We start from the raw sequence: 23,251 nt of genomic DNA, 5'->3' as shown, positions 1-23,251 counted from the left end.
TATATGGGTAAAGCGCACCCCTAACAAATAAGTAGACATTTTTTTCAAACTTAGTAAGTTGAGCTTAACTTACTTGCCGGGCTTCAAAAGAACAAACCCGTTAGGGTCCTCCTTGAATTTCTGATATAGTTATACTTTTTATCTTTGAAATACTATTGAGAAATATGTTTTTCATTGGAATCGAATCTAGAGCACACATATATGTCTAACCTAGTCAATTGTCAACTGAGTCACCTCATCGTTGGTTTTTAATTATACTTATATAGACGCCAACTAATCATGTGCTTGCATTACATATTATTTAGGACGATGCTTGGAAAAACTAGTTGAACCCGTTTTAACAAGTCCCAGGCCCTCAAATACTCAGGACCATATTAGTGCTTTTATATCTCAAAATATTTTTTAAAATAACATATTTAAGTAATATACGATATTTTTTTTTCAAAATGATCAATCTTTTAGAGTTCGTCCAAAATCCCGAAAACTCAAGTATGGAGTACGCCACCGACCATTGTTCACATATATATATAGGATGAGGCTCTAGTGCGGACGTTCGTATTACGCTCATATTACGAGTGTGAAAAAAAGGGCGTCCGTTTTTTTGCACAAGTCAAGAGTCTGACTCCGACTTATGAAGGGGTCCACTGGCTTGAGCCACACATTTTAGTCACAAAAAGTGAAGCCCTGTGATTTGAAAAACTACGGGCGTCAGTATAGGAGCCCTCTCTCTTGTATATATATATATATGGAGAATAATTAAGACAGAGACAGAGTGCCATAGAACGCAAATGACCCTAAAAACGAACCCGTAAAAGAACTCCAAAACCTGCAAAACTCCAGACAGAAAGAAACGGGAACTAAAAGACTGGTTCTCCAAATCCCGAGCCAAAGAGTGAACGAACCTTGAAGAGCTAAGTAGCATACCCCCGAGACAAAGCCAGAAACCAGAAACACATTGCGCTCAGCAATTGAGAGACACACAACTACACAAGTCATCCCCATAACTGTGAAGCAGAAATACTGGGTAATGACCCTACCCATCACTGAAGAAATCATCAACACTTGCTTTGACTTGCAAAAGGTACTTGGGCTATTTCGATCCTGTGAATATCATTTTAATTTCAATTTTCACGCCATCCATCGGAAAAGCACCATGGACTGATCACAGTACAACTACAACTCAGCAGAGGGGGTTTGGTTTTTACTGCACATACGAGAGACCAGAGCGCAGAGCAGAGCATATACTCAAAACAGAACACACACAGTCAGACAGCAACGCCAGCGCCTAACAAATCAAAAACCCCTCCAAAGCCCCCATCTTTCATTTCCATGAATCCATCAGTCCTTTTTCCCCGCCAAAATCTGATCCAAAAAAAGCAGTAGATACCCAGACCCAGGTAATCAATCTCCCTTCTCTCTCTCTCTCTAACCAAGAACAGCGTACACAAACACAGTCACATATTCCGTATTTGTATTAGATTATTCAGTATTTTATTTTCTTGCTCTTCCGCAGATGAGAATATTACCCTTATTAACAACCCACCAACAATACTATTCTCCCACAAAGCTACCTTCATTGTCCTTCCCATCTGGACCACCTTTCGAATGCCTCCGCCGGCCCTCTCGGTGGGTCCCACCTCGAATGGATTCTTCCGTATCCCCTGTTCCTCGAAAGGACAAGGTCGTCGTCCTTATGGGAGCCACCGGTAGCGGCAAATCCAGCCTCTCTATCGACCTCGCCACACTATTCCCCTCCGAAGTCGTCAACTCAGACAAAATGCAGGTCTACGACGGTTTGGATATCACAACCAATAAAATTTCAATCCCAGACCGACGCAATGTTCCTCACCATCTCCTCGGTGAGATTGACCCCGAAGACGGCGAGTTCAATCCCTCCGACTTCCGCTCATTCGGCGGGTCTGCCATTGCGGGGATTGTTTCACGGCGCAAACTGCCGCTAATTGTTGGTGGGTCGAACTCGTTCATTCACTCCCTAATCGTGGAACAGTTTAATCCGGACGACGACGTTTTTACTGATTTGAATTCGAAATCGATTTCCACGGAGTTCAGGTACAACTGTTGCTTCATCTGGGTTGATGTGTCATTTCCAGTTTTATGCAATTATCTGGCTGAACGCGTCGACGAAATGCTCGACTTGGGTATGTTCGAAGAATTGGCCGAGTTCTATAACCCGGATCGGATTAAAACCCCAACTGAAACCGGGCTGAGGAAAGCGATTGGAGTGCCCGAATTCGATAGGTATTTCAGTAAATACCCGCCAATGACGGAGCCCAAGGAGGATGATTGGGAGTGGCGTCGCATGCGGAGGGAAGCGTACGATGAGGCAGTCAGGGAGATAAAAGAGAACACGTTTCAGCTTGTGAAGAGACAGCTGAGGAAAATCCAAAAGCTGAGAGGGGCCGGGTGGGACCTACATAGAGTTGACGCCACGATGGCATTTAGGGAAGTTTTGATGACGTCCGACAGGAATAGAAAACAGAGACTGAAACCGGAGAACCAGAAGAAGAAGAAGAGCAGAAGGTGGATTGATATATGGAACAAGGACGTACTGCAGCCAACCATGAAGATAGTGAAGCAATTCTTTGAGGAGGAGGAGTAGATGGTCAGTTCACTTTGTTAATGTGGGGGAAGACAAATTTTGGTTCATTCGATTGGGTCATTGGGTTTACAGTGTAAAAAACAGAGTAGATACAAATTTTACAAACTATCCCTTTTTTTTCTTTTAGTGAGTTGGGTTTGGGGTGGAGAATGAAAAGCTGATGACTTTTTGGGACAAAGACAACAGTTTTGAACTATAAAATGCCATTTTGATCAAAGATTGGTTTTGTTCTGTAGCGGATAAAAGTGGTGGTAGTCCAGTTGTGGAAGAACAAAAACAAGCAAAATTGGCCTTTTGTGGCTTCCAACACCACCGCGCATTCGGCAATTCAAGACCCAATTATCTGGATGAAGAAAAGCCCTCTGTTCTTTCTCCTCTTGTTTTCTACCTTTTCAAGTGTTATCCCAAGTCACATTTTCAAGCATATTACATAATTGGCAGATCTGGATTACAATTAACTGTCCTAATCATACTTAAAGACAAAGCATAAATTTAAAAGATCGCTCTTAAAAGATCTTTGTTAATCTTTCACTATATATGGATAACTTACAATCTTAAACACTGATAGTCAATACTAAAAGTTTTTTTCTCTCTATATTTTATAAGGAAAATAGATGTCTTTTTTAAAGAGTATAGTGTACTTTACACCCTGCATTGACTGGGGTTTAAACTCAAGGACTACCTAACCTAAATCACATTGCTATGCTATGAATATGGACATAAAAGTTGAGAATAAGAGGTGGTCCTCATTCTAAATTCCTACCCAAGGCTACCAATGATTTTTGAATTCTGTGCTAGGACAGTTGAATGGGATGTGTTGATACTTTCTTTCCATTCTCGTAGGATGGTGGAGAATGTCTCCTTCTCTTGTCTTTATCCAACACACAAATTCTTAAGATGTAATCAAATGGGTTGTCCATTTGCTGTCACACTTGCGAATAGCTACAAACTGAGTTTATGAATACAACCCATAAACATTAAAAGGTTTAGGAACCTCAACTTGGAAGATAAAGTTGATTCAATGCTGTGATTGATCCAGAGGAGGTGAAGAAATCTCAAATGCAAAATGTGAAGAGAACAAGTAGTAAAATTTTAACCAAATAGAATATAATTGGACATTAATGGCATCAAACAATAAAGAATTGTTTGTGGTCTATGTTATTGCCAATCACGCAATTCAATAGGACTCTGTTTTTTTAGCATTCAAAGTAGTCTGAATCTTCTGATCAAACAATAGCCCAAAACTTCAGTGATTGGACAGGTTCAGATCATTGTCCTAAAACTCCAAAATTGATTTTTTTTTGTTTTGTTTTGTATACTCCCAAGTTCATCTGCTTAGTGGGGGGGACCAAGACACATACTCCCCTCCCCTGCTCCAAAAAGCCAGAATTTACAGGTTCCAATCACATTTACTCAAACCCATAAATTTCAATCTTGTTTTGAATTACCAACTCCATCTTCTTCAATTAAAGAACCTCAAATTGGAAGTTGAAAGCATATGCAATAATAGCCATTGGACTGACCTAGCTACTTGTGTACGCATTTGTTGATCCAGCTCATGTTGATGGGTTTCGTTCGACTACTTGATCACTCTTTAATGACCATTCTGCAGAAATCATAATAATGTCACCAGTCAACCCACCCCCATTAACACATTCACAAGTGCTAATTATAATTCCAAATTAGGTACTTAATTCTTTTTCATCTTCTTTTGGCCTAACAAGCACAAATGTTGTTGACTAGACTTGTTTTCTTCTTAAATTATCGTTTACATTTCGTTTCATTGTTTGATTAGTAGTTAGTTAATGGAATGTTCCTATTCTCATGCCAATAAGGCTTTCCTTGCAAGGAAAGACTAGAAGAACAATCACATACTGCTTAATGATCAATACGCATGTGAAATTAGCACTAAAAAGCATGTAAATTTAGGAGGAAAAAAAAAAGGCAATTGGGACTATATAATGCAACATTATGTGTATGGCAGACAATGAAATGTAGAGAAGTCTTGGAACTAACAAAAACAGGGCCACAACTATACTATAGTTCCCCTTGGAAGTGTGTTGGTGCAGATACAGATGAAACCTTGTGAGTAACAACATGTACTAGATTATAGGAACTGTTGGGAATCGATCTTTCCAATTGACAACGAATGACAGAAAATTAAAACAACAAGAAATAAGAGAAACACAATATTTTAACGTATAAACTACATCCACGATAGTCGTCGCTTTTTCACTATTATGAAGAATAAGATACGATAAGTTTTTCATGTCTTTCAAAGTAATAGCCCTTAATCATAATACGGAATTCCCCGAAGCCCAACTTTCTCATGATCAGGCTCCACACAACCTATTAGTAACTGGTTGGTCAATACACTACAAATTAAATATACTCAAGTCGTATATGAAAGCAAGCTCATCCTAAGCGAATGTTATTATGCCTATTAATCATGATTTCGAGGATGTGAGGCATATTATAATTTGATGGGTCCCATTAATTGAGATGCAAGTGTTGAAGCAAGCATCAGACGTGCTTGAATGAAAACATATTATTATTATTATTGTGGTGTGGGCATGCTGGTTTTGGTGAAGCTGCCCCAAGAATGTTGTTTGCTTGCTTCAAAGTGGTGATTAATAAACAAATGCTCCAATAAATCAATGACAGAAAGGGAATGATGGAAAGTTGTGAATTGAGAGATCCAATGAGGAGAGAAAAAGGGTCCGGGAAAGACAAAAAACTTCTTCGAGAAGAGCAAACAAACAAACAATTGTTAGAATTCATTCACAATTATACAATGCATCAACCTTCCACCTTGGGTTTGAATAAACAATAATATATGTTTAGAAGAGGAAAACATGATGGGTTTTGTGGCAGAGACCGAGAAGAGGAGTCAGTCCGCGTGCGGTTCCTTTGCGCACGATCCTATAACTCTACAAGGCTCCGCACCCAACAAACGATGCATATATGTTGTTTTTTTTTTATTTGTTAGGAGACGCAAGACAAGGCTTGGTCCATGTGTTGAGGGTGTACTAGTCTTACTAGAACTATTCGCATGTTGGGAGTGCTATGAACTTCTCTACAAGAGCAATGATATGTGCCACGCTTACCTACTCCTACGGCATCCCTACATTGACCCTGATAATAGCATACCCCTCTCTAATGAGATGTTGACACATGTAACCGTACAAAATGAAGGCGAGGAGATCGGATTGGGAAGTATTTTGGTACACCCAGATGTCACCTCGGTACTACCTTACAAGCATGAGCTTTGGGAGTCACGGGTGACCAAAATATCTCAGGGTATTGAGGATCACTCATCACTGATCGAGAAAAATATTTGTAATGAGATCTTTAGGGGATTCACCCCCAAAAATCACCCGCAATCAAGGGAGATCAATAATTCGAACTTCGTATAACATGGGAGATCCACTTAGGTAAATTTCCCTCACTTTTTCATTATTCACTGCCAGCTAAAGAAATAGCTCTAAATACTGAGCTGTCTCACTAACCTCATTCCTTACCAATCTAACTTGTGTGTCGGAGCGTTCCCTACAATTCGGGAACTTCAAAGCTCACGTTTTCTATTTGTGCAAAGACGAAAAGACAATCTCCTCATCCCTAATCTGATTAACTGAGACGCCTATAGAACCAAATAGTTGGTATGATTTTGCACATCATCATACCCAATTTGACTTGAGATTGAAAGAGGAAAAAGAAAAACCTCATAGTTGCGATGTTGATTTTTTTTCTTTTGAATTTCGTATCGATAATGAATATTCATAAATTTATTCATAACCCATTACCATGGGTCCATGGCCCCGTCGTAGCAATTCCAATCCAAACTTCCAAAGTCCAAACCCACCCACCGCAACGCAGCTAATGTATTTTATGGGCCTGAATTTTGTGGCTGCTTCGAATTGTAGGTGGGCTATCCCGTATGAATCAAGGCCTTGGTTGAGCCCACTTTCGGAGTCCAAGTGGAAGGACATATGGAGGCCCGGTTTGGAGTGTAGTTTGTGACGTGGACTATACGCTTAGGTCAAACCTAGGAAAATAACCAATGGGGAAGCTAAAAACCTTAAAAGATCCAGCTATGCTTCAACTTTGACTATTCGTGGCTCCACAGGAAAGGTCATCATAATCTTGAGCAAAGTAAAAGACAAAACATCAATAGAGAGGATTGGAGATTAATTTTCGGCCAATTCTAACCATTCGCAGCACAGAAATTCAATTTCTTGACTAACGCTACATGACTAAGCAATATTGATGGATAGCATTTTTACACGTGATTTTGACCATATTTTTATTGTAAATACTTTTATAAAATGTCAACTCAAACACTAACAAGTTACTGGTAAATACATTTATAATATTTTTGTCATCACGTGTTAGATTTTTGCCTTATCTAACATATCGTCAGGTAAAAAATTTATACTTGAATACCTAATTATCCGAATTTATGACCATATTATCTATCTAGCGGACAAATTTGTCTAATATCATTCTCCTTCACGGTTATAGTCTGCGCTTGTCTAAAGGAGGAAAAGTCATCCGACATCCGTATTACACTATTACTATAATGAAATACATGTCATAAATGAACATATATAGATTCCTTGTGGAAATCTTTTGGGATAAACTAGTATGTGGGTCAAAACTCACATAATTTGAATCCAACAACAACAATGTATGTGGTCGATATACGCTCTACGCCTCTGCATGTCAATTTTGTTCTATCTTTTTGTTGGTCAATCCCACCTCAGAATTGCAACTTAATTCAGTATATCTCTAATCATTATCATTGACATGGGTGATCCCGCCCCACTTTGACCAGTACTGATCGATCATCATGACATCATCTATTCATCTTCAAACTAAAATTAAGGAAGCTTCATATGTAATAGGTATATACCTTAACTATTCAATAATTCACATCTGTTATTTATTTACTATTTCATCGAATCGACCAATGTTGAAAAAAAGAAAGAAAGAATAGTAGTTAATTTAGTTTACACTTAGGATGGGGATCCCAGCAGCCGTTGTCACAGTTAATCTCAGTTACTGAGTTGTAAGCACAGAATTTCATGTGTTGATGTGCATCACGTGGAACGCACAAATTCATTTGAATCACGTACGTCCAATTCAGCAGCTGATATACCAACTGCTTGTTTGAAAAATGATAGACAAGGTTGTCCCACAAATCGCTGTCGAATTTAAGGCCTTTTTTTTTGCGGACTTACAAAATTGGACTTTATACAACTCTCTTTTTAATTTAAATGTCAATATCTGTACGTATCAATCAAGCTGAGGACTTAGTTCCCTGTTGTCTTAAGACTCTTGGTTAATTAATTCCCCACTTGATCGGTTGTTTTTCAAGGTCAAGCATGCTCCACAACTTTGTTCTTGAAAATCGCAAGTTGCTCTTGAATTTTGAAAACAGTACTCTTCTTCTTCGAACCTCACTTTTATTTGCCCAATTCAATTAGAGTAATTAATTACCGAATAAAGAAGTTTGTAGTGGATAATGTCCAACAATTTTAACACTAATCAAACCATGCCTAAGACCAACACCGCACACCAAACCACAAAGTGGTTTAATTTTTAATTTAACACGTTATATAAAGACTTTCATACTTATTGATGTCGTGCAGAATCGGATTAACTAAGTGATTGTTCGGTAAGTTGTTGCTCGGACCCGTAGTCGTCTTAGTTGATCAGATTTAGAGCCGTTGAATATAGGTTCTTCTCTACACATGTAATGAACGTGAACTATGGGGTCCTCGAGGTACCTCAGGAGGTCACTCTGACGCTTAAATCAGTTCAATAGAAAAGAAGGCTAATGAGATAGCTCGGTACTAGGAGCTCTCTCGTAGCAAATAGTTGAAAAAGTGAAAAGTGTGAGAGTTTTACCTGAGTGGAGGTACCATTTTATATGATTCTGAAATAATTGATTTCTTATAATCGTGGGAGGGATTTACGGGTTGGATCCCTGAAAATCCACTTAAAGTAGTTATGGGACACCTTATCAAACTGCCCGGAATAGTCTTCATGGTAACCGATGATAAGCCTATCGAGGTGCCACTTGGTCAGACCGAGGTGTTCCCAGTATTATCCATTTCGTAATGACATGTATCAGTGTCTTATTAGAGGGGTATTTTGATATTATCACTTATAAACAAAGACTTTATTCAAAAGGCATTCACAAGTAGTCTAAATGAGTTGGGTGGTGATAAATTGTAAGGATTAACTCTTCCAAAGGTAAGTGATACTAGGTTCAACTCTCACGTACACCAAATTTCTTACGAAGCAGGCCATGGTTCAAAAGGCATGTAATTACCTAGTATGTGTTGCCCGTGGATCGTGGTTAAATAAAGTAGGATCTAATGTTATCTTTTATCGGATGAGTTACTCGTTAAAAAATAAAAATAATAAATTCTGCTTATTAGTTATTAGTTATTACCTCCAAGGCTCCAACTGCTTCAGCCGAGGAAAACGCGCAAAAACATTTATAAATTAAAAAATTAAAAGTCAAAAGAGCGAAGAGAGAGAGAGTTAGCGTACAAAAACAACTTTCTGCTTAAGGCTTACATTTCAACACCTCCAAAGTGTCAACGGTCAGAATTGCTGGCTATAACGAGCCTCTTATATATATACACACAGCAACCACGCCCCTTACCCTTCACATCCACATCTTTCTTTCTGTTTGGTTTTGTGGCAGAAATCGGGCACACAGAGTTTAATCATGAGTCCTGTAACCACTGCCTTCAGTCTTGATCTTGATCATCACAGCAGCAGCAGGAGGGAGATCAACGGTCTACGTCCATCCCCGTTGAGGATCCATAAGGATTCGCATCTCATTCACAAATCTTCGTCCTCTGTTTTCGCCAAACAACAACCACAAGAACAGCGGCAGCGGCAACAACAACATGGTCCGGTAATAATCTACACGCATTCGCCCAAGATTATTCATACCAAACCCCAAGATTTCATGGCGTTGGTCCAGAAACTCACCGGTCGTTCGAGTTCAGACGATCAAATAATATCATCAGAAACCACCGCTTCTGATCAGGATTTCAAATCAGAAACAAACGTTGTTCGAGAGAATAGTACAGGTGTTGATTTGAATACACGGCATGAGGATTCTCGTCTGGCTGATATTCCCCTCTTCACACCAACCTCCGCTGCCGATTTCTTCTGCTCTCCAAACAAGGCTAATCCTATCTCGCCCTCTTTTTTGGAGTTCCTGAGAGGATTTTCTGATTATTGACCAAGGTGAATTGGGTTTTGGTTTCTTCGAAAATAATGGATTCATTCTTGTTCATGTATAGGTTTTTTCTTCTTTCGTTCGATCTCATTCGGATTCGATTTTTTTTTCCTTTCAATCTCTGAAATTTGAAATCTTAGGTAGAAAGAAGATCAGCTTTAGAGATTGACAATTATTGTATGATTCAATTCAATTCATTCTTTGGTAATCTGTTGGTTCATGTATACGAATACGTGTTTTGATGCATTTTGATATGTTCGCGTACTTTATTTTGTTGAAATTCTTAGCCAAAAAACAATGAAAATATTGTCGGTTGTGAATGACTGTCCATTCGAATTTGTTTTTCATGAGTAGTCGCTTTTGATACTTAGTGTTGTAAATTGAATCTTCGAAGACGAAATAGATAATTGAGCAAAGTAAATAGAGCAATCAAAACCAAGAGAAAGAACAAGAACATGAGAATTTTACTTGGTTCGGCAAGAATGCCTACGTCCAAGAAGTTTATGGCTTATTTTCACTATGAGAAATCTAGTGTTTACAATTGAGCTAGGTTTTGTCCTTTATAGCTGACTACCTAAGTATCCAAAAATACAATTATACACTCCATACTAAAAATAACCAACACTCATCAATAATACCGTATCATATTGCGGGGGCTTCGCTCCCCTCTTGCACAACTTCTCATTTTCTAGAGTTTACAAGTGTAAAGTAATTCTTCTAATATGAGTCACTTTATTTATAACACTTTGGCCCATAAAACGTGATTACAATGTGACTGTGAGAGGAGATGAGTATTTTTTTTTTATAAATCACTCGACTGGTTTATGTCAGACTGATGTGAGATTTTTATTATTGACCGATTTCTTTAAAAAAAGGAGCATGAAATGCAAGAATTTCACATTGGTGATACTGTATGGAGAATTGGAGATGATGAACAACTGCCTTGGTACGAAGAGCTGGCTTACAATTAATGTCTAACTAAACCCTAACAACACTTTCAAAAAACCCTAGCTTGGCATTGAAAGTAGAATGATAAATTAAATGAAAATGCAAATCATGCTTAAGAGGAAAATTAAAATGTAGATATATATGGAAGGTATCAACTCTTTCACAGGATTATAATAATCAGCATTTCTGTTTACTTTGTGGCTTTTGTTTTAGACATAAGATGAGATTTAAAATAAGTAATGAAGAATGACCCATTATTGTTTGTGGACTAGGGTTTGCAGCACTTCTACTAGAATTAATACGGCATTGGAAGAAGACGACCGTGGGTGTATAGTCTCTCTACTTGAGTTAAAAATGTTATATTTTTAAGTCTAAATGCCAATAGATTGGACCTAAATCAAGGATCCAAATGACCTGAACCTTAGTCCAGCAAATATCAATAAAGAAGGCCTCGTAACATGGCTATAGAAGGCCCAATACCAAAAGCCCATTTAGCTCACTTTTTGTTCCGCAAGCTAATATCAACAAAAGAAGGCCTCGTAACATTGCTTTAGCAGGACCAAACCCAAAAAGCCCAATCAGCTAGCTTGACCATCTCGATCGAGGGTGGTTGGTGCATCAAAACCACCCTTTAAAATATGCACTCAACTATACCTTTTTTCTAGGTAAGCAGGTGAAAGATTCGAACTTTGGTATTATCAACTCAAAGTATATAACTTAACGAGCTCGACTGAGAAGTTGTTGGTGCACTCAATTATATACGTATATCTTAATAATTCGAAACACATTTGAGTTCACTTGAAGAATTTGTCAACTCCAACCTAGAAAATCACTCTTTTTTTTTTTGTTTTAGTTGTGAATTAGTTTGACACGTGTGCTTGGAATGAAACGTGTTTTCCCTAATTTTCTTACAATTTAAGCCCAAATGAGCCTTCCAAGACCATTTATAAACTGACTAGAAAACTTAGGAAAACAGTAGATGATTAGGATGGCAATTGATTGTGTTAGGCGTATGTATGTCCAATGTTCGATTTTTAATAAAACATATTTCTTAGTGATATTAAAATAAAAAACTTAGAAAAACAGCATAAATAATATAAAATGAACTAAACAATTAATTTTTTATTTATTTTTGAGTACAACTAATAAATGGGAATTAGAATAAATACCAATATTTGAGGTCTTTATTAATGAATTAATGCACAATTATTTACAAACTGCCCTTCTACCTACTATCAAGCAATTGACCATATTACCCCCATATTGGATGCGCCAGCTGAGGACGTACGCGTCGCAATACACCGATTCACCAATCACCATCGTTCAGAACTGGCCAGCTCGTCAACACCGCCCTCCTCATCCAACCACGTCAGATTCCGTCAAGTTCCCTAACGGCGTGCTCACTTTGCGTAAGTCACCAACCGTTAAATCTCCGACGACGTCATCTCTGACGTAAACCTTCTCCACGCCGCCGGTGTAGACCCCCACAATCTTTCCCAAAGTCGGTCTCCACTCTGCGATCATCGCCGGCAACTGAAATGCGGCGCGAGTGTCCCAGACCTTCAATTCCACATTTCTGGATTTGCTAGTCGAGGCGGAAACAACTACCGCCGGCGGCGAGGATGCCGGAAAAGCTTGAATCTTGCTGTTCCAACCAAACATCGAGGCAATACCCAACCCTGCAGTGTCGATTTCGTTTCCAGACGAGTTGCGATTGAGATCTAACCCCAATCCCAAATTACTCAAATTGTCCCAAAGCTTCACTACGCTCTTACTGTTCGCTAATTCAGACAGTGAAAACAAATCTCCTAAGCTACGGCTGCTGCGGGGTCTCCGAAGCTTCAAGTCACTGTTTCTCAACCGATCGTCGATGTAATGAGCAGAACCGCTGACGCGGAAATCTTGATATTCAGTGGGTCGCCATCTGGGAGAAGACGGCGATGCTGCCGGCTCTTCTTCTTCATCATCAGAGGACGAGCAAGAAGAATCAGATTCGCTGTCAAAGTCATCTTCCTCAATTAGGGGTTTTGTGGGTAGTGATTGGTTTGCCTGGAATCTAAATCTGATGATAAGAATTCTGATTCTATTGACCAAAGTAGTAAAAGAGGCTAACAGAGCGAGAATCAACGCTCCCCATTTCCAAAAACTGTAATCTTGAAGGAGATCCTCAATCCCTGAAAACGATACAATCTGTGAAAGAAAAGTTGGGCTCTGTAAAGAAGTCATTCCAGCTTCAAAATCGCTTAATCTGTTGAGCACGGGGATTTCCATGGCTAATATACAACGATTTCTATTAGATGTATATCTGGGCAGAGGAGGAGGTTAAATATGGAATATTTGGAAAATTTTCTAGGCGTAGGGGAGAATACAGAGGAGATGATAATAGGGCTGTTAAGCAAACAAGCGAGGAGGATTGTAAATGTGGTACGATTTAGTTTATATAGACGCAAGAGATGATGAAGAACTATAGTGAAATAAAAGTTTATTTCTGATGTGGCGGATAGTTATTGGTTTTTTTTGTATAAATCGCATGCCACGTCATAAACCTTTTGGAGCACAAAAGGAGAGGCTGAGTCAGCGACGAATCATATGATGGGGTCCGAGTCAGAATCAGAGAAAATCTGATCCACTTGTTTCGTAAGAGACGGTGGGATCCTCGTTTATTGTCTTTCCAGAAACAGCTACATGTTATGGTGGCTCCCACAATGTTGAAAAATATTAATAGAAAATTAATCGCTAAGCAATTACTCGTAAATTGGATATGATTAGATGGTCGTCCCACCACCCAGATTTGTGGGATTATTTACTATTTAAATAATTATTGTTGTCAAAACAACTTTGTATTGTTAATTTTGGTGTCTGATTTTGATTGGTCCGTTTCCAACTAATATTCCAATAAGTCGAAGAGAAATACTGATAACAATGCCAAAAATAAGGTTCAAAGCAGTCACGCTAATATACTGGTTCTTTATGAACTCTGGATAAGGCATTTTGACGAACACGTGTACTGCACCCCATTTCCTCACAAAAAGCTTTTTGTGTTTTTTTTTGTGTGTGATTAATTAAAAAGAACGTCAGGTACAAGATACTTTACATAGAGGTGGAGATGTTCGGTGTTCGAATTTTCTCTATCACTATTAAGAGTGTAGGGTTCAAGATAGTTTATATGGAGGTGGAGATTCCTTTTTATATGATTTGGAGACTTTGATAGTAGTAAATCTTTTTTTCCTTGATCTTTATATGGATTTATAGGAGGATGAATCTCATCTTGATTCATTTCTTTAGTGGAGCTGGTCCGCTTTTGGACTCTTAGTTCCCTTGGGTGTTCGATCACTTGAGTTTCCAAGGTAAGATGATCGACATCGTACCGAATGAGCATCTTGTTCTTGTTGAGATGCTCTCTTCTTGACTATCATGCTCTAAGTGGACTTTTCGGATGCCTTTTTTCGATTGGACTCCTCGACTCTGGCTAGGTTGGCGATCAAGGTGAGCATGTGTAGCTCCTAGGTTGACTCGTCAATTCAGTATCCTATGCCACGTGTTAAGATTCTAGAGGAGGGTGATTTTGGTATTATGATATTCTATTCACCTCTCCTTCCTTTCCTTTTTTTATTTTTTTAAAAACTTTATGGGCCCTGGATAAAATCAGCTCATGGCCCATTAAGGCCTCAAAATAGATGTCAGATCTTCGCAAGAGGCCCAATCCCCAATTTTGAACTTCGGTCGATACAAATCAGCCCAGTTTTCGCTTCTCCAACCAACTCATCGCAAGTTCGTCAATCATCCGGATTTGAAAAATCTGAAACGGATGCATTGCACATTTGCACTATTGCAGGGAATTCAATGTATAGAATCTTTTCATTCCCAGATAGTATATTCTCTCAAGATTCATTCATTAATCATTTCCGAACCAAATCTCCATCAATTTCATCATTCAAATCCGACTTTCCTTCCCAAGCACACAGAACAAGAATGCGATGTATATTAATCTCAATCAAAAAAGAACCCCAAGTGTGAACAGATACACAAGATTCATAGGAGACGTCAACCTTTAACTAAATCAGTTCAAAACAAAAAACAAACGGATGTGCCGGTCATTCATTCATCGAGCAAGAAATCATCTTTCTTTATTGTCTAATTCACACCAATCGACACATTTAAGATCTGTATACGTTATGCTTTCTTTCCTTTTCGCCATCTCCTCTACTAAAATACTTCTATAAAACCATGGTTTGTACACTGAACAGTCTTAGACTTGAGAGAAAAATACAGAGATGGGTGCCTGCAGATTTCACATAGTAGTGGCTATTCTCTCTCTTGTGTTCCTTCTACCAGGCATACATGGCTGGGGTGCTGATGGGCACCACACGATTTGCAAAATTGCGCAGGTCCTCGGGCAATTCTGTCTTTTGGGTCTGTTTTTAGATTGATGTTTTGTTGTTTGGTGAAATGGGTTTTTGTGTTTTTCATGTAGTCTCGATTGAGTGAAGCTGCAGCAGATGCTGTGAAGGAACTGTTGCCAGCATTTGCAGAGAATGATTTAGCGAGTGTATGTTCATGGGCAGACCAAGTCAGATTTCATTATCACTGGTCTGCTCCTCTTCATTTCATTAATACTCCTGGAGTTTGCAACTTTGACTACAACAGTAAGTCTATTAGCCCTAATTTGAGTAATTTCGAGTTTTGTGTTTTTTCCTTTCATGTAGGATTGTAGCTGCCTAAGGTTTATTAACTTGTTACTTTGAAGAAATTAATCAAAACTTTGCTATTGGTTTCACACTTTCACTTTATTATTTGTCATCAGGGGATTGTAAAGATGAAGATGGGGTGAAGGGAAGGTGTGTAGCAGCAGCAATCAACAATTACACCACTGAGCTTCTTACCTACAAACAAGATTCCTCTAAATCTGACTATAATCTCACAGAATCACTCCTCTTCCTTTCTCATTTCATGGGAGACATCCATCAGGTATGCCAAATGATTTTCTCAACACCAACTCAACAACCAAGTAGAATTTTTCCTTCCGATTTAAATTCCGTATACGGTGTCAATGCAGCCATTGCATTGTGGGTATGCTGCAGATAGGGGAGGTAATGACATTGAAATCCATTGGTACACCAGGAAACAAAATCTTCACCATGTAAGTCTACTTAAGTTCTTGATGGATTTATGTACATATAATGTAAGTTGTGTACTAACTGTATTAAGAAAGGACAGGTATGGGATGTCAATATAATTGAAACAGCTGAAGAACGGTTCTATGACTCCAATGTGGATGAATTTGCGGATTCAATTCAGAAGAATATCACGGTACGAAAATTCTCGCAGCTTTGCTTCAGTTGAAAGGAATTAGTGATTTCTTCTGTCATTCATCCTGATATTTACTTGTCCTGAATTTAACAGACTGGATGGGCTGATTTAGTTCCAAAGTGGGAGACCTGCAGTAGTAATCAGATTACTTGTCCAGATGTGTATGTTTCCACAAACCGGCTTTCTTACGATGCAATAATCTACGATCCATTCTTTCAATATTCCACCATTTTTATGCAGATATGCATCTGAAAGCATCAAAGCAGCCTGTGATTGGTCATATAAAGGTGTGACTGAAGGATCAACATTGGAAGGTACAGCAAGAAACTCCTCCTAGTTCATTTGCATTGGGGTATGTTGATTCATTCAGTAGAATAGATATAATGTCTTTGAAACTATTTGCAGATGACTACTTCCTTTCCCGGCTACCGATAGTCAAGTTGCGATTGGCGCAAGGCGGGGTCCGATTGGCAGCAACTCTCAACCGTATCTTCAGTTGAGAATAGAATTATTGTGTAAATTTATGCAACTGAATAGTGAATGTCTGAATGCTATCAACTTATTGGAAGTTCTTGACATAGCTTGCCAATCTGAGAAAATCGGAATTTTTTACATTTCTCGTACCCTTCTTTAGTGTGATGATCAGCAGAACATAATAAACACAAGCTTATGAATTTGCTTAGATTGTCTCAAGCTAATTTATCTTATTCCATGAACAACATAAAGAATTGACATTTGAACACCAACTTGGTGTACCTGCTTCTAAAAATAATTCTTGCATTAACGTGAGATTTACGTTAATCCCATCAATCTGATGACGAAAAAAGAAACAGAGAACGTACTCTTCTTCTTTTTATCCCAAAAACAGAGCATCCTACTCCAATTTGTAGATGACCCTCTAGTATTTTCAGTATACAAGTCAATATAATATACATGAATAACATATATTTTAGTGTAAGTAATCAATGGATGAATACACACATTGTGGTGCATGCGATCAATATATGAATAACATATGTAAATGTCCTTACTTTTCTATGCAGGAAGTAGCAAGGCTAGCCGAAACCAACGCATAATCATGAAATACGATTCCATATGTCAACCAAATCTTCTTCAGATCTTGGTGATGGGTAGTTGGTTGCTTCAGTGTCATTTTCTATTGTCGATGTTTTATTATGATTTATCAGGGCCCCAAATGTCACATATATTGATTTCTCAACCACTTCATGTATGTAGGATCCTGGTGAAGTGAAAGAATACCAAATATTGACTTCGAAGTCACTAACTCCTCAATCTTAACCATATATATAGACATATAGATATATACTTATATAAGTACAAATTCCAATCCAATTCACAGGTCCTGTAATTTAACCATATCTACAAGCATGGATAAATAAGTAGTGTTGATTCACCCTTACACACTTGACAAGTTTGTAATGGAGAGGAAAAAATAACTTACTACTCTTTAGAATAAGACTGAGTAATTCAGCTTCACATACAATGTAACAAAAAACTCTTCAATCTTGTTTCCTCACAACCAGAACAGGACACTTGGCATTATGAACACAGTAGTTGCTCACACTTCCCAGGAAAGCCCTGTCCAGGTGAATTTCAGATAGAAGACAGTATCAACAACAAATAGGAGTAATTTACAAATTCTACTCTGTTCAGAAATATTATGAAATGTCAACACAAGCTTGAGACAAACCTCTGTATGGCTCCCCGACCATGGCTACCTAGTATCAGTAACTGAATGTCAAGCTTTTCAACTGCTTTACATATTTCATCTTTAGGATCCCCAACTTCCATAATGGTTGTCTCTACAGGAATCTGAATCAAACAATTCAGTGGAATTAACATGACACCTTCATTTACACGTAAATTTGGATTCAAAGTAAAATTTACTTGTCTAATACTAGTATGCAAAGCTCAGGAAACACATACCCCATGCTTGGAACAGATGTCCTTAGCTTTCTCCAGGAGTGCTTGGGAATCCCTTTTCTTATTTTCTTGAATAGATCGAATCAGTTCTGGAGCTGTCACGAAGTAAATTGGAGACAAGCAAAACATAACAGTTATGATCAGAGCACCATGGTTTTGCAAGAATACAGTATATGCGGTGTAATTAATCACGCGTCAACTGGTTCTAGCTCAAATTCGCAAGGAAATCAATTACATGTTCATGATACTAATTACCATATTTCGCGCAGATTCCTTTAATTTCAATAAAATTCTAAGGTAGAGATGGTAAAGACGGTCCATGGAAGGCAAGTCTATCAGCTGCAGAACTAATTTAATTTAACTTGAGGAAAAGAAACCCCAAGTGCAAGAGAAATAATCAGTAGCAGAAAGAAAAGAGAAATGAAGGAGAATCGAGTGGAGGAAGTCACCGGCGACACCATGAGTGGAAGCATAGATGTAAGCGTAATCAGCGAAGGATTGTACAGTGTAGATGACAAGGTGAGAATTGGAAAGCGTATCGCGTAAGTTGTCGAGAGCCCACTCCACAGAATAGTGGCTGCACTCGCTTTCATCTATGGACAGCATCACCTTCCTCTTCTTCTCCTCCGACTCCGCCATCTCTCTCTTTCTGCACTTCTTTTCTTCCTTTTTTCTGGTTTTCTAAGATTTCTTATTATATGAGTCTCTGTTTCGATGGAGTCGTATATATGCTTATCGTAAAAGTGGGTGCACCCAAACAAAACCTGTGGGCGGCAGACAGGATTGGATTGCTGAGTTGAGTGTAGCAAAAGGAACTGAAAAACGTCGTGGTTTGAGCGCAGCTGATTACTCATAATTGTTGACTAAATTGTTCAACGTTGCGTAGTAGTGGTAGTACCATTACTAGTACCCTTGATTGGGCCCAGATATATGGAAAATTGGACTATGGGCCAGTTTGGATGACATTTTTTGGCCCAGATATAAGTGATTAACTTTATAACAGAATATTGACAGCTAGCGCGTCCCAGGCTTCTACGTAGCCCATTATTTATCATTGGGCCTCCAATATACTTTCTTGGAAATGTCTGGCCCATAACGAATTGTAATTTTTCATGTTTTGTCTTACCGGCCCAATAAAAATGGCACATATCCTGCTAATTAGCTTACAGTTTCCAACAATATTTAGAACCCATGAATTCGGGTTTCAATTTATTGTATGCAACTACACACATTTTTCTGCCAAAAAAAACCCTACCAATTACAATACCCATCCAACGATAGAAAATAATTTTTTTTGAGAAAATACAAAAGTGTGATGTTATGTGACACACCTCTCAACTATTGCATGAAAATTGTACAGTACTCTGCGAGTAGTAGACCCCCCAGATTTTCATTTTGGACAAGTTAGTAGGGATTTCAATTCTTAACTACAATTTCAGTTATAATTCCTCAAAAAATCATGTTAAACCATGTTTTTTTTTTGTTTGAAATGACAATGGAATTTAAGTATTAAGAATTAGTGTTTAGGGAACAAAAAATCGTTGCTTCAGGTGATTAAGTTAGGTGTTTGAACAACTTAGTGCATGTATGTGAGAGCTCGCAAGTTCTAACACCCACTCTAGCATGTTTTGGTGTTATTTTAGCTCTAAGCTTCAGTCCAGGACTTAACTGGCCCATGTGGTTTGTGGGTATTGCGTGTGGCCCATCGGTTTACCATTGGGGTGGAGTCTGGTAGAATACGCTTTCAATGGGTTCCCTCATTACCAAAAAAAAATTAGTATTTAGGATTCATAGTTTAGTGTTTAACATATAGTATTTAAATTTTTTTTTCTTCAAAATCTATTACATTATAACATTATGAACACCAAAATACTTAATAACACATTTTAAAGTATGATTTAACATAATTTTAAGGGGGAATTGTAACTAAGAATTGAAGTCCCTTTCCCATTTTTGACAGCCTAGAATAACTCAACTATCAAGATAACAACTATAATAGTAAATAACTAAAAATTAAACCAATCAAGACCAAATATTAAACTATCCTAACAAGTTGAAAAAAAAAAAAAGAACAATATCCAACACTAATTCTTGCAAAATGATACAGATAGGGGAGTCGTGGGAATTAACTCCATCAAATCATTACCTTTAGAAAAATAAATCATGAAAATGTACGTCCTATTCATCATTAATGTTCATGTTAATATATAGAGGGAGATCACACTTCACCTTCGAGTGTTCAATCCCCACAAGCTATTGCTATTGACTTAGACATCTGTTCATGATGCAGAATGAAGTGCCAAACCAATGGATTTTTGCCAGTCATGTCATGGATCAATTCACAAGTCAAAATGATGACTTACAAAATTTAACTTAGCTAGCTAGATTTCACACCCTCCGGTCAACATTAAGAGAGCTGTAGAGCTTTTGAAAAATGTATAAATTATCAACCACATTTACAATATGCATGCATGTGACAACAAATAGTGACTTGTCATGACTCTTGGCTTTAGAATTTAGATACCCAGGAGGAGAGTTTGTTATAATGCTGTAATGTGTGTACTTTAGATTTCTTGTTTTTCTTCCCACTTCAAACCCCCTCAAATTCATACATATTGCTTGCATGGCATCACTTTCTTAGGAACCGATGTTTTGGAATAAGACAGGCAATCGGATCGGAGATTATGTTTGAAAACAAAGAGAGATCGATCTTGATCCTATAGCGTTTACTTTAATCTCGTCATCTTTTTCGGCCCTAGTTTATTTCCATATCAGATATCCAAATGACAACTCGTATGGTGTCATTCTCGATTACTTAAAAAAAAATTATCCTATTCCCTCTTCTCACATGAATATATGGTGGGTTCCACTCAAAATCTGATGCAATGAAATGCACATATTGTGACAAGAGGAGATAGAAAACCGGATGATATCAAACGGGATTCTAGCCACGAACTACGGAGTAATAACTCAACTGGTTATATCTTTGGACTTAAGGTGGATGACGCCAAGGTCGAGAGTTCGAATCAGTTGCAAGTATTTTTCTCTAGGGTTTTCCTGGTTCGATGGACATGTCCACTTCCGACCTTAGCCACGCCCTGATACAACACATGCAACACAAACTTAAGGCAAGGAGTTCACCACGTACGCGTGCGCTCGCATACATTATGACAATCTTCTCATGTTCATCTCATCCTATTTAGTTACAATTATTGTAGGCAAGTATCTAGTGAATGAGAACTTTCAATTTATGCTCTTTTCTCAACTAAGATCACATGAAGTGCCTTAGCTTTTATATTCAAAAATGGTAGTAGAGGATAAAAGCACATGACCCACTAATATAACACCATTGGCCAAATATGGTATGCTTTGATGGGTTAGGTCTCTTCATGCAAAGTACAAAAGCCTATCCTCCTCTCCAATAATTGATTCTTATACTTTCTCCATTTCCAATCTATTCACACCTTCAAAACCACCCAGAAACCCCACCACCCTTCTTTTTTTTTCCTTCCCTTTTCCTGCTGCATTTAAAGCTTTCAAATCACTTTTTCTCTTCAGTCCTTTGTATGGTTCTGCTAGCTTGAAAACAATCTTTTTTACCATCAAAGTTTAATCCATGTATGATAGAATAATTGTTTAATCCACGTTTAAGGGCATGCTTGGGAGTTCTTAACTCATATTTTCATGGGTTTTTGGGGATTGGGTTATCATGGGTTGAAGAAGAAGAAAATAAACTTAACTGGCAATTTTTATGATAGATTAATTCGAAATTTTATGAATTTTCTTAGAACCCTAAAATCCTAATTGATGGAATATTATTCGAAAATCCTTCTTAACCCACTTCTGATCGAACCCATACCTTCAAAAACATCTATAAACCATATTTTAAAAAAATATTTTTTTAATAATCGAGAATAACATCATACAAACTTATCATTTGACATTCGATATGGGTTTAAATCATATTTAAAAACACCCAAAATACATGTACTAAAAGTTGACCCCAAGTGGTGTAGATTGCAAATGCATTGCTTGATAAATCAGTGTACTGTGTACATATGCTCTTTCGCAGATCCCACCATCACTATACAAGTCTTTGCGTACAAAAAAAAGACTTTAAAATGAAGAAAACAGGTGTTCACTTACCCATATTGTGTGCACTGATTATTTCACTTACCCAATAAAACAGTGGTATGCAAATGAACAGGAACACTTAGTCCAATTTATCTGCACTAAAGTTAGTTAATCAAACCTTTTTTTTTTCCTCTTTAGACAAATTTGTAAGTTAATGGATTCTTTGATTCTGTCCATGTAATATCTGACTCGAGTGGGTGGGGCCATAAACTTCTACAATGTCAAATTTAATGTTGATGGGTGAGTTATCGAGTGGTGATAAAACTTAATGCTCTAAATCTTGCATCACCCATTAGAAGAAGTGAAGTATATAATATAATCGGTCAAACTTCCTAATCAATACCAAACGCTTTTCCTAACCTCAAACTAATGTGGATTGATATAGACAAAATGTTACTAATACGGAGGAGCAGACTTTTTCGGTCCAAGTCACTATCTCAATAGCTTCAATATAGGTTAGGATAAACATAAACTAAATAGGAAAAATCGTTTTACAGGTTGGAGCATCTATAGAAGAATTGCAGCTGATGCATAACTTTTATATTCCATTCCAAAGGCCAGAACAAATCTATCACTTCACTTGCCACATAATTTCTTACATGCTTCAATGCCGCCCTACTTTCACACCCCATTTTTCCACGTTTTCGAATACCATAAACTATATTTTGTCCAGTCAATCACGTTTCTTTGAGAATAGGATCCAGAAATTAACAGGAATCCTGGTGTTCTGTCCATGAGAGACGCCACAAATTACTTCACAAAATACTGTGCATATAATAAGTGAACTATTTTGGGTTATTTTTAAATAAGAACAGGACCCACTCTGTAGTTATTCGGTGATCTTAATGAGTTTGCTTCTATTGACTGAAGATTGAAAAACAAATACTTTGAATGTTCCAAGTTTTAGTCTTTCATTGTTGTTATTTATCTACGCTGTTATGAAAATGACCCAAATTTAGTGGGGTCTTCCTCTGTATTTGCCTTCTTTTGTGGACTATAAATTCATCACCCATTGTAGGATAGATGACAAA

General features: G+C 37.9%; 5 protein-coding genes across 6 annotated transcripts; 3 read left to right on the top strand and 2 right to left on the bottom strand.

Annotated features, from left to right (window-relative positions):
• Positions 1-764: 764 nt before the first annotated feature.
• On the top strand, positions 765-3,071 carry LOC120007094 (adenylate isopentenyltransferase-like). Of its 2 annotated transcripts, none has more exons than XM_038857287.1 (2): positions 765-1,081; positions 1,188-3,071. In XM_038857287.1, exon 2 carries the CDS (start codon positions 1,514-1,516, stop codon positions 2,618-2,620), a length of 1,107 nt encoding a protein of 368 aa, XP_038713215.1. In that variant the 5' UTR covers positions 765-1,081; positions 1,188-1,513; the 3' UTR covers positions 2,621-3,071. The 2 variants fall into 2 exon arrangements, with proteins under 2 accessions (XP_038713215.1, XP_038713207.1); XM_038857279.1 differs by having other exon boundaries at positions 765-1,397; positions 1,514-3,071.
• A 6,216-nt stretch (positions 3,072-9,287) lies between these two features.
• On the top strand, positions 9,288-10,204 carry LOC120016337 (VQ motif-containing protein 8, chloroplastic-like). The gene has a single exon (XM_038869069.1). The coding sequence runs from the start codon at positions 9,363-9,365 to the stop codon at positions 9,885-9,887; it is 525 nt and encodes a 174-aa protein (XP_038724997.1). The 5' UTR covers positions 9,288-9,362; the 3' UTR covers positions 9,888-10,204.
• A 1,984-nt stretch (positions 10,205-12,188) lies between these two features.
• LOC120011246 lies at positions 12,189-13,103 on the bottom strand. Its single transcript, XM_038862318.1, has one exon. It carries the CDS (start codon positions 13,101-13,103, stop codon positions 12,189-12,191), a length of 915 nt encoding a protein of 304 aa, XP_038718246.1.
• Positions 13,104-14,799: 1,696 nt separating this feature from the next.
• LOC119980316 (endonuclease 2) lies at positions 14,800-16,732 on the top strand. Its single transcript, XM_038822974.1, has 8 exons — positions 14,800-15,220; positions 15,307-15,478; positions 15,637-15,800; positions 15,889-15,972; positions 16,050-16,142; positions 16,236-16,303; positions 16,383-16,456; positions 16,548-16,732. The coding sequence occupies exons 1-8, from the start codon at positions 15,107-15,109 to the stop codon at positions 16,640-16,642; spliced, it is 864 nt and encodes a 287-aa protein (XP_038678902.1). The 5' UTR covers positions 14,800-15,106; the 3' UTR covers positions 16,643-16,732.
• Positions 16,733-17,410: 678 nt separating this feature from the next.
• Positions 17,411-18,793, bottom strand: LOC119980321 (universal stress protein A-like protein). Its single transcript, XM_038822987.1, has 4 exons — positions 18,536-18,793; positions 18,090-18,181; positions 17,854-17,975; positions 17,411-17,741 (listed from the first exon to the last, which is right to left on the bottom strand). Exons 1-4 carry the CDS (start codon positions 18,723-18,725, stop codon positions 17,663-17,665), a joined length of 483 nt encoding a protein of 160 aa, XP_038678915.1. The 5' UTR covers positions 18,726-18,793; the 3' UTR covers positions 17,411-17,662.
• Between the last annotated feature and the right edge of the window lie 4,458 nt (positions 18,794-23,251).

The sequence above is a fragment of the Tripterygium wilfordii genome, chromosome 2, assembly GCF_013401445.1.
Source record: "Tripterygium wilfordii isolate XIE 37 chromosome 2, ASM1340144v1, whole genome shotgun sequence".
NCBI classification, from domain to species: domain Eukaryota; kingdom Viridiplantae; phylum Streptophyta; class Magnoliopsida; order Celastrales; family Celastraceae; genus Tripterygium; species Tripterygium wilfordii.
The sequence above is the reverse complement of the archived record's forward strand: the minus strand, read 5'-3'. Positions and strand labels throughout refer to the sequence as shown.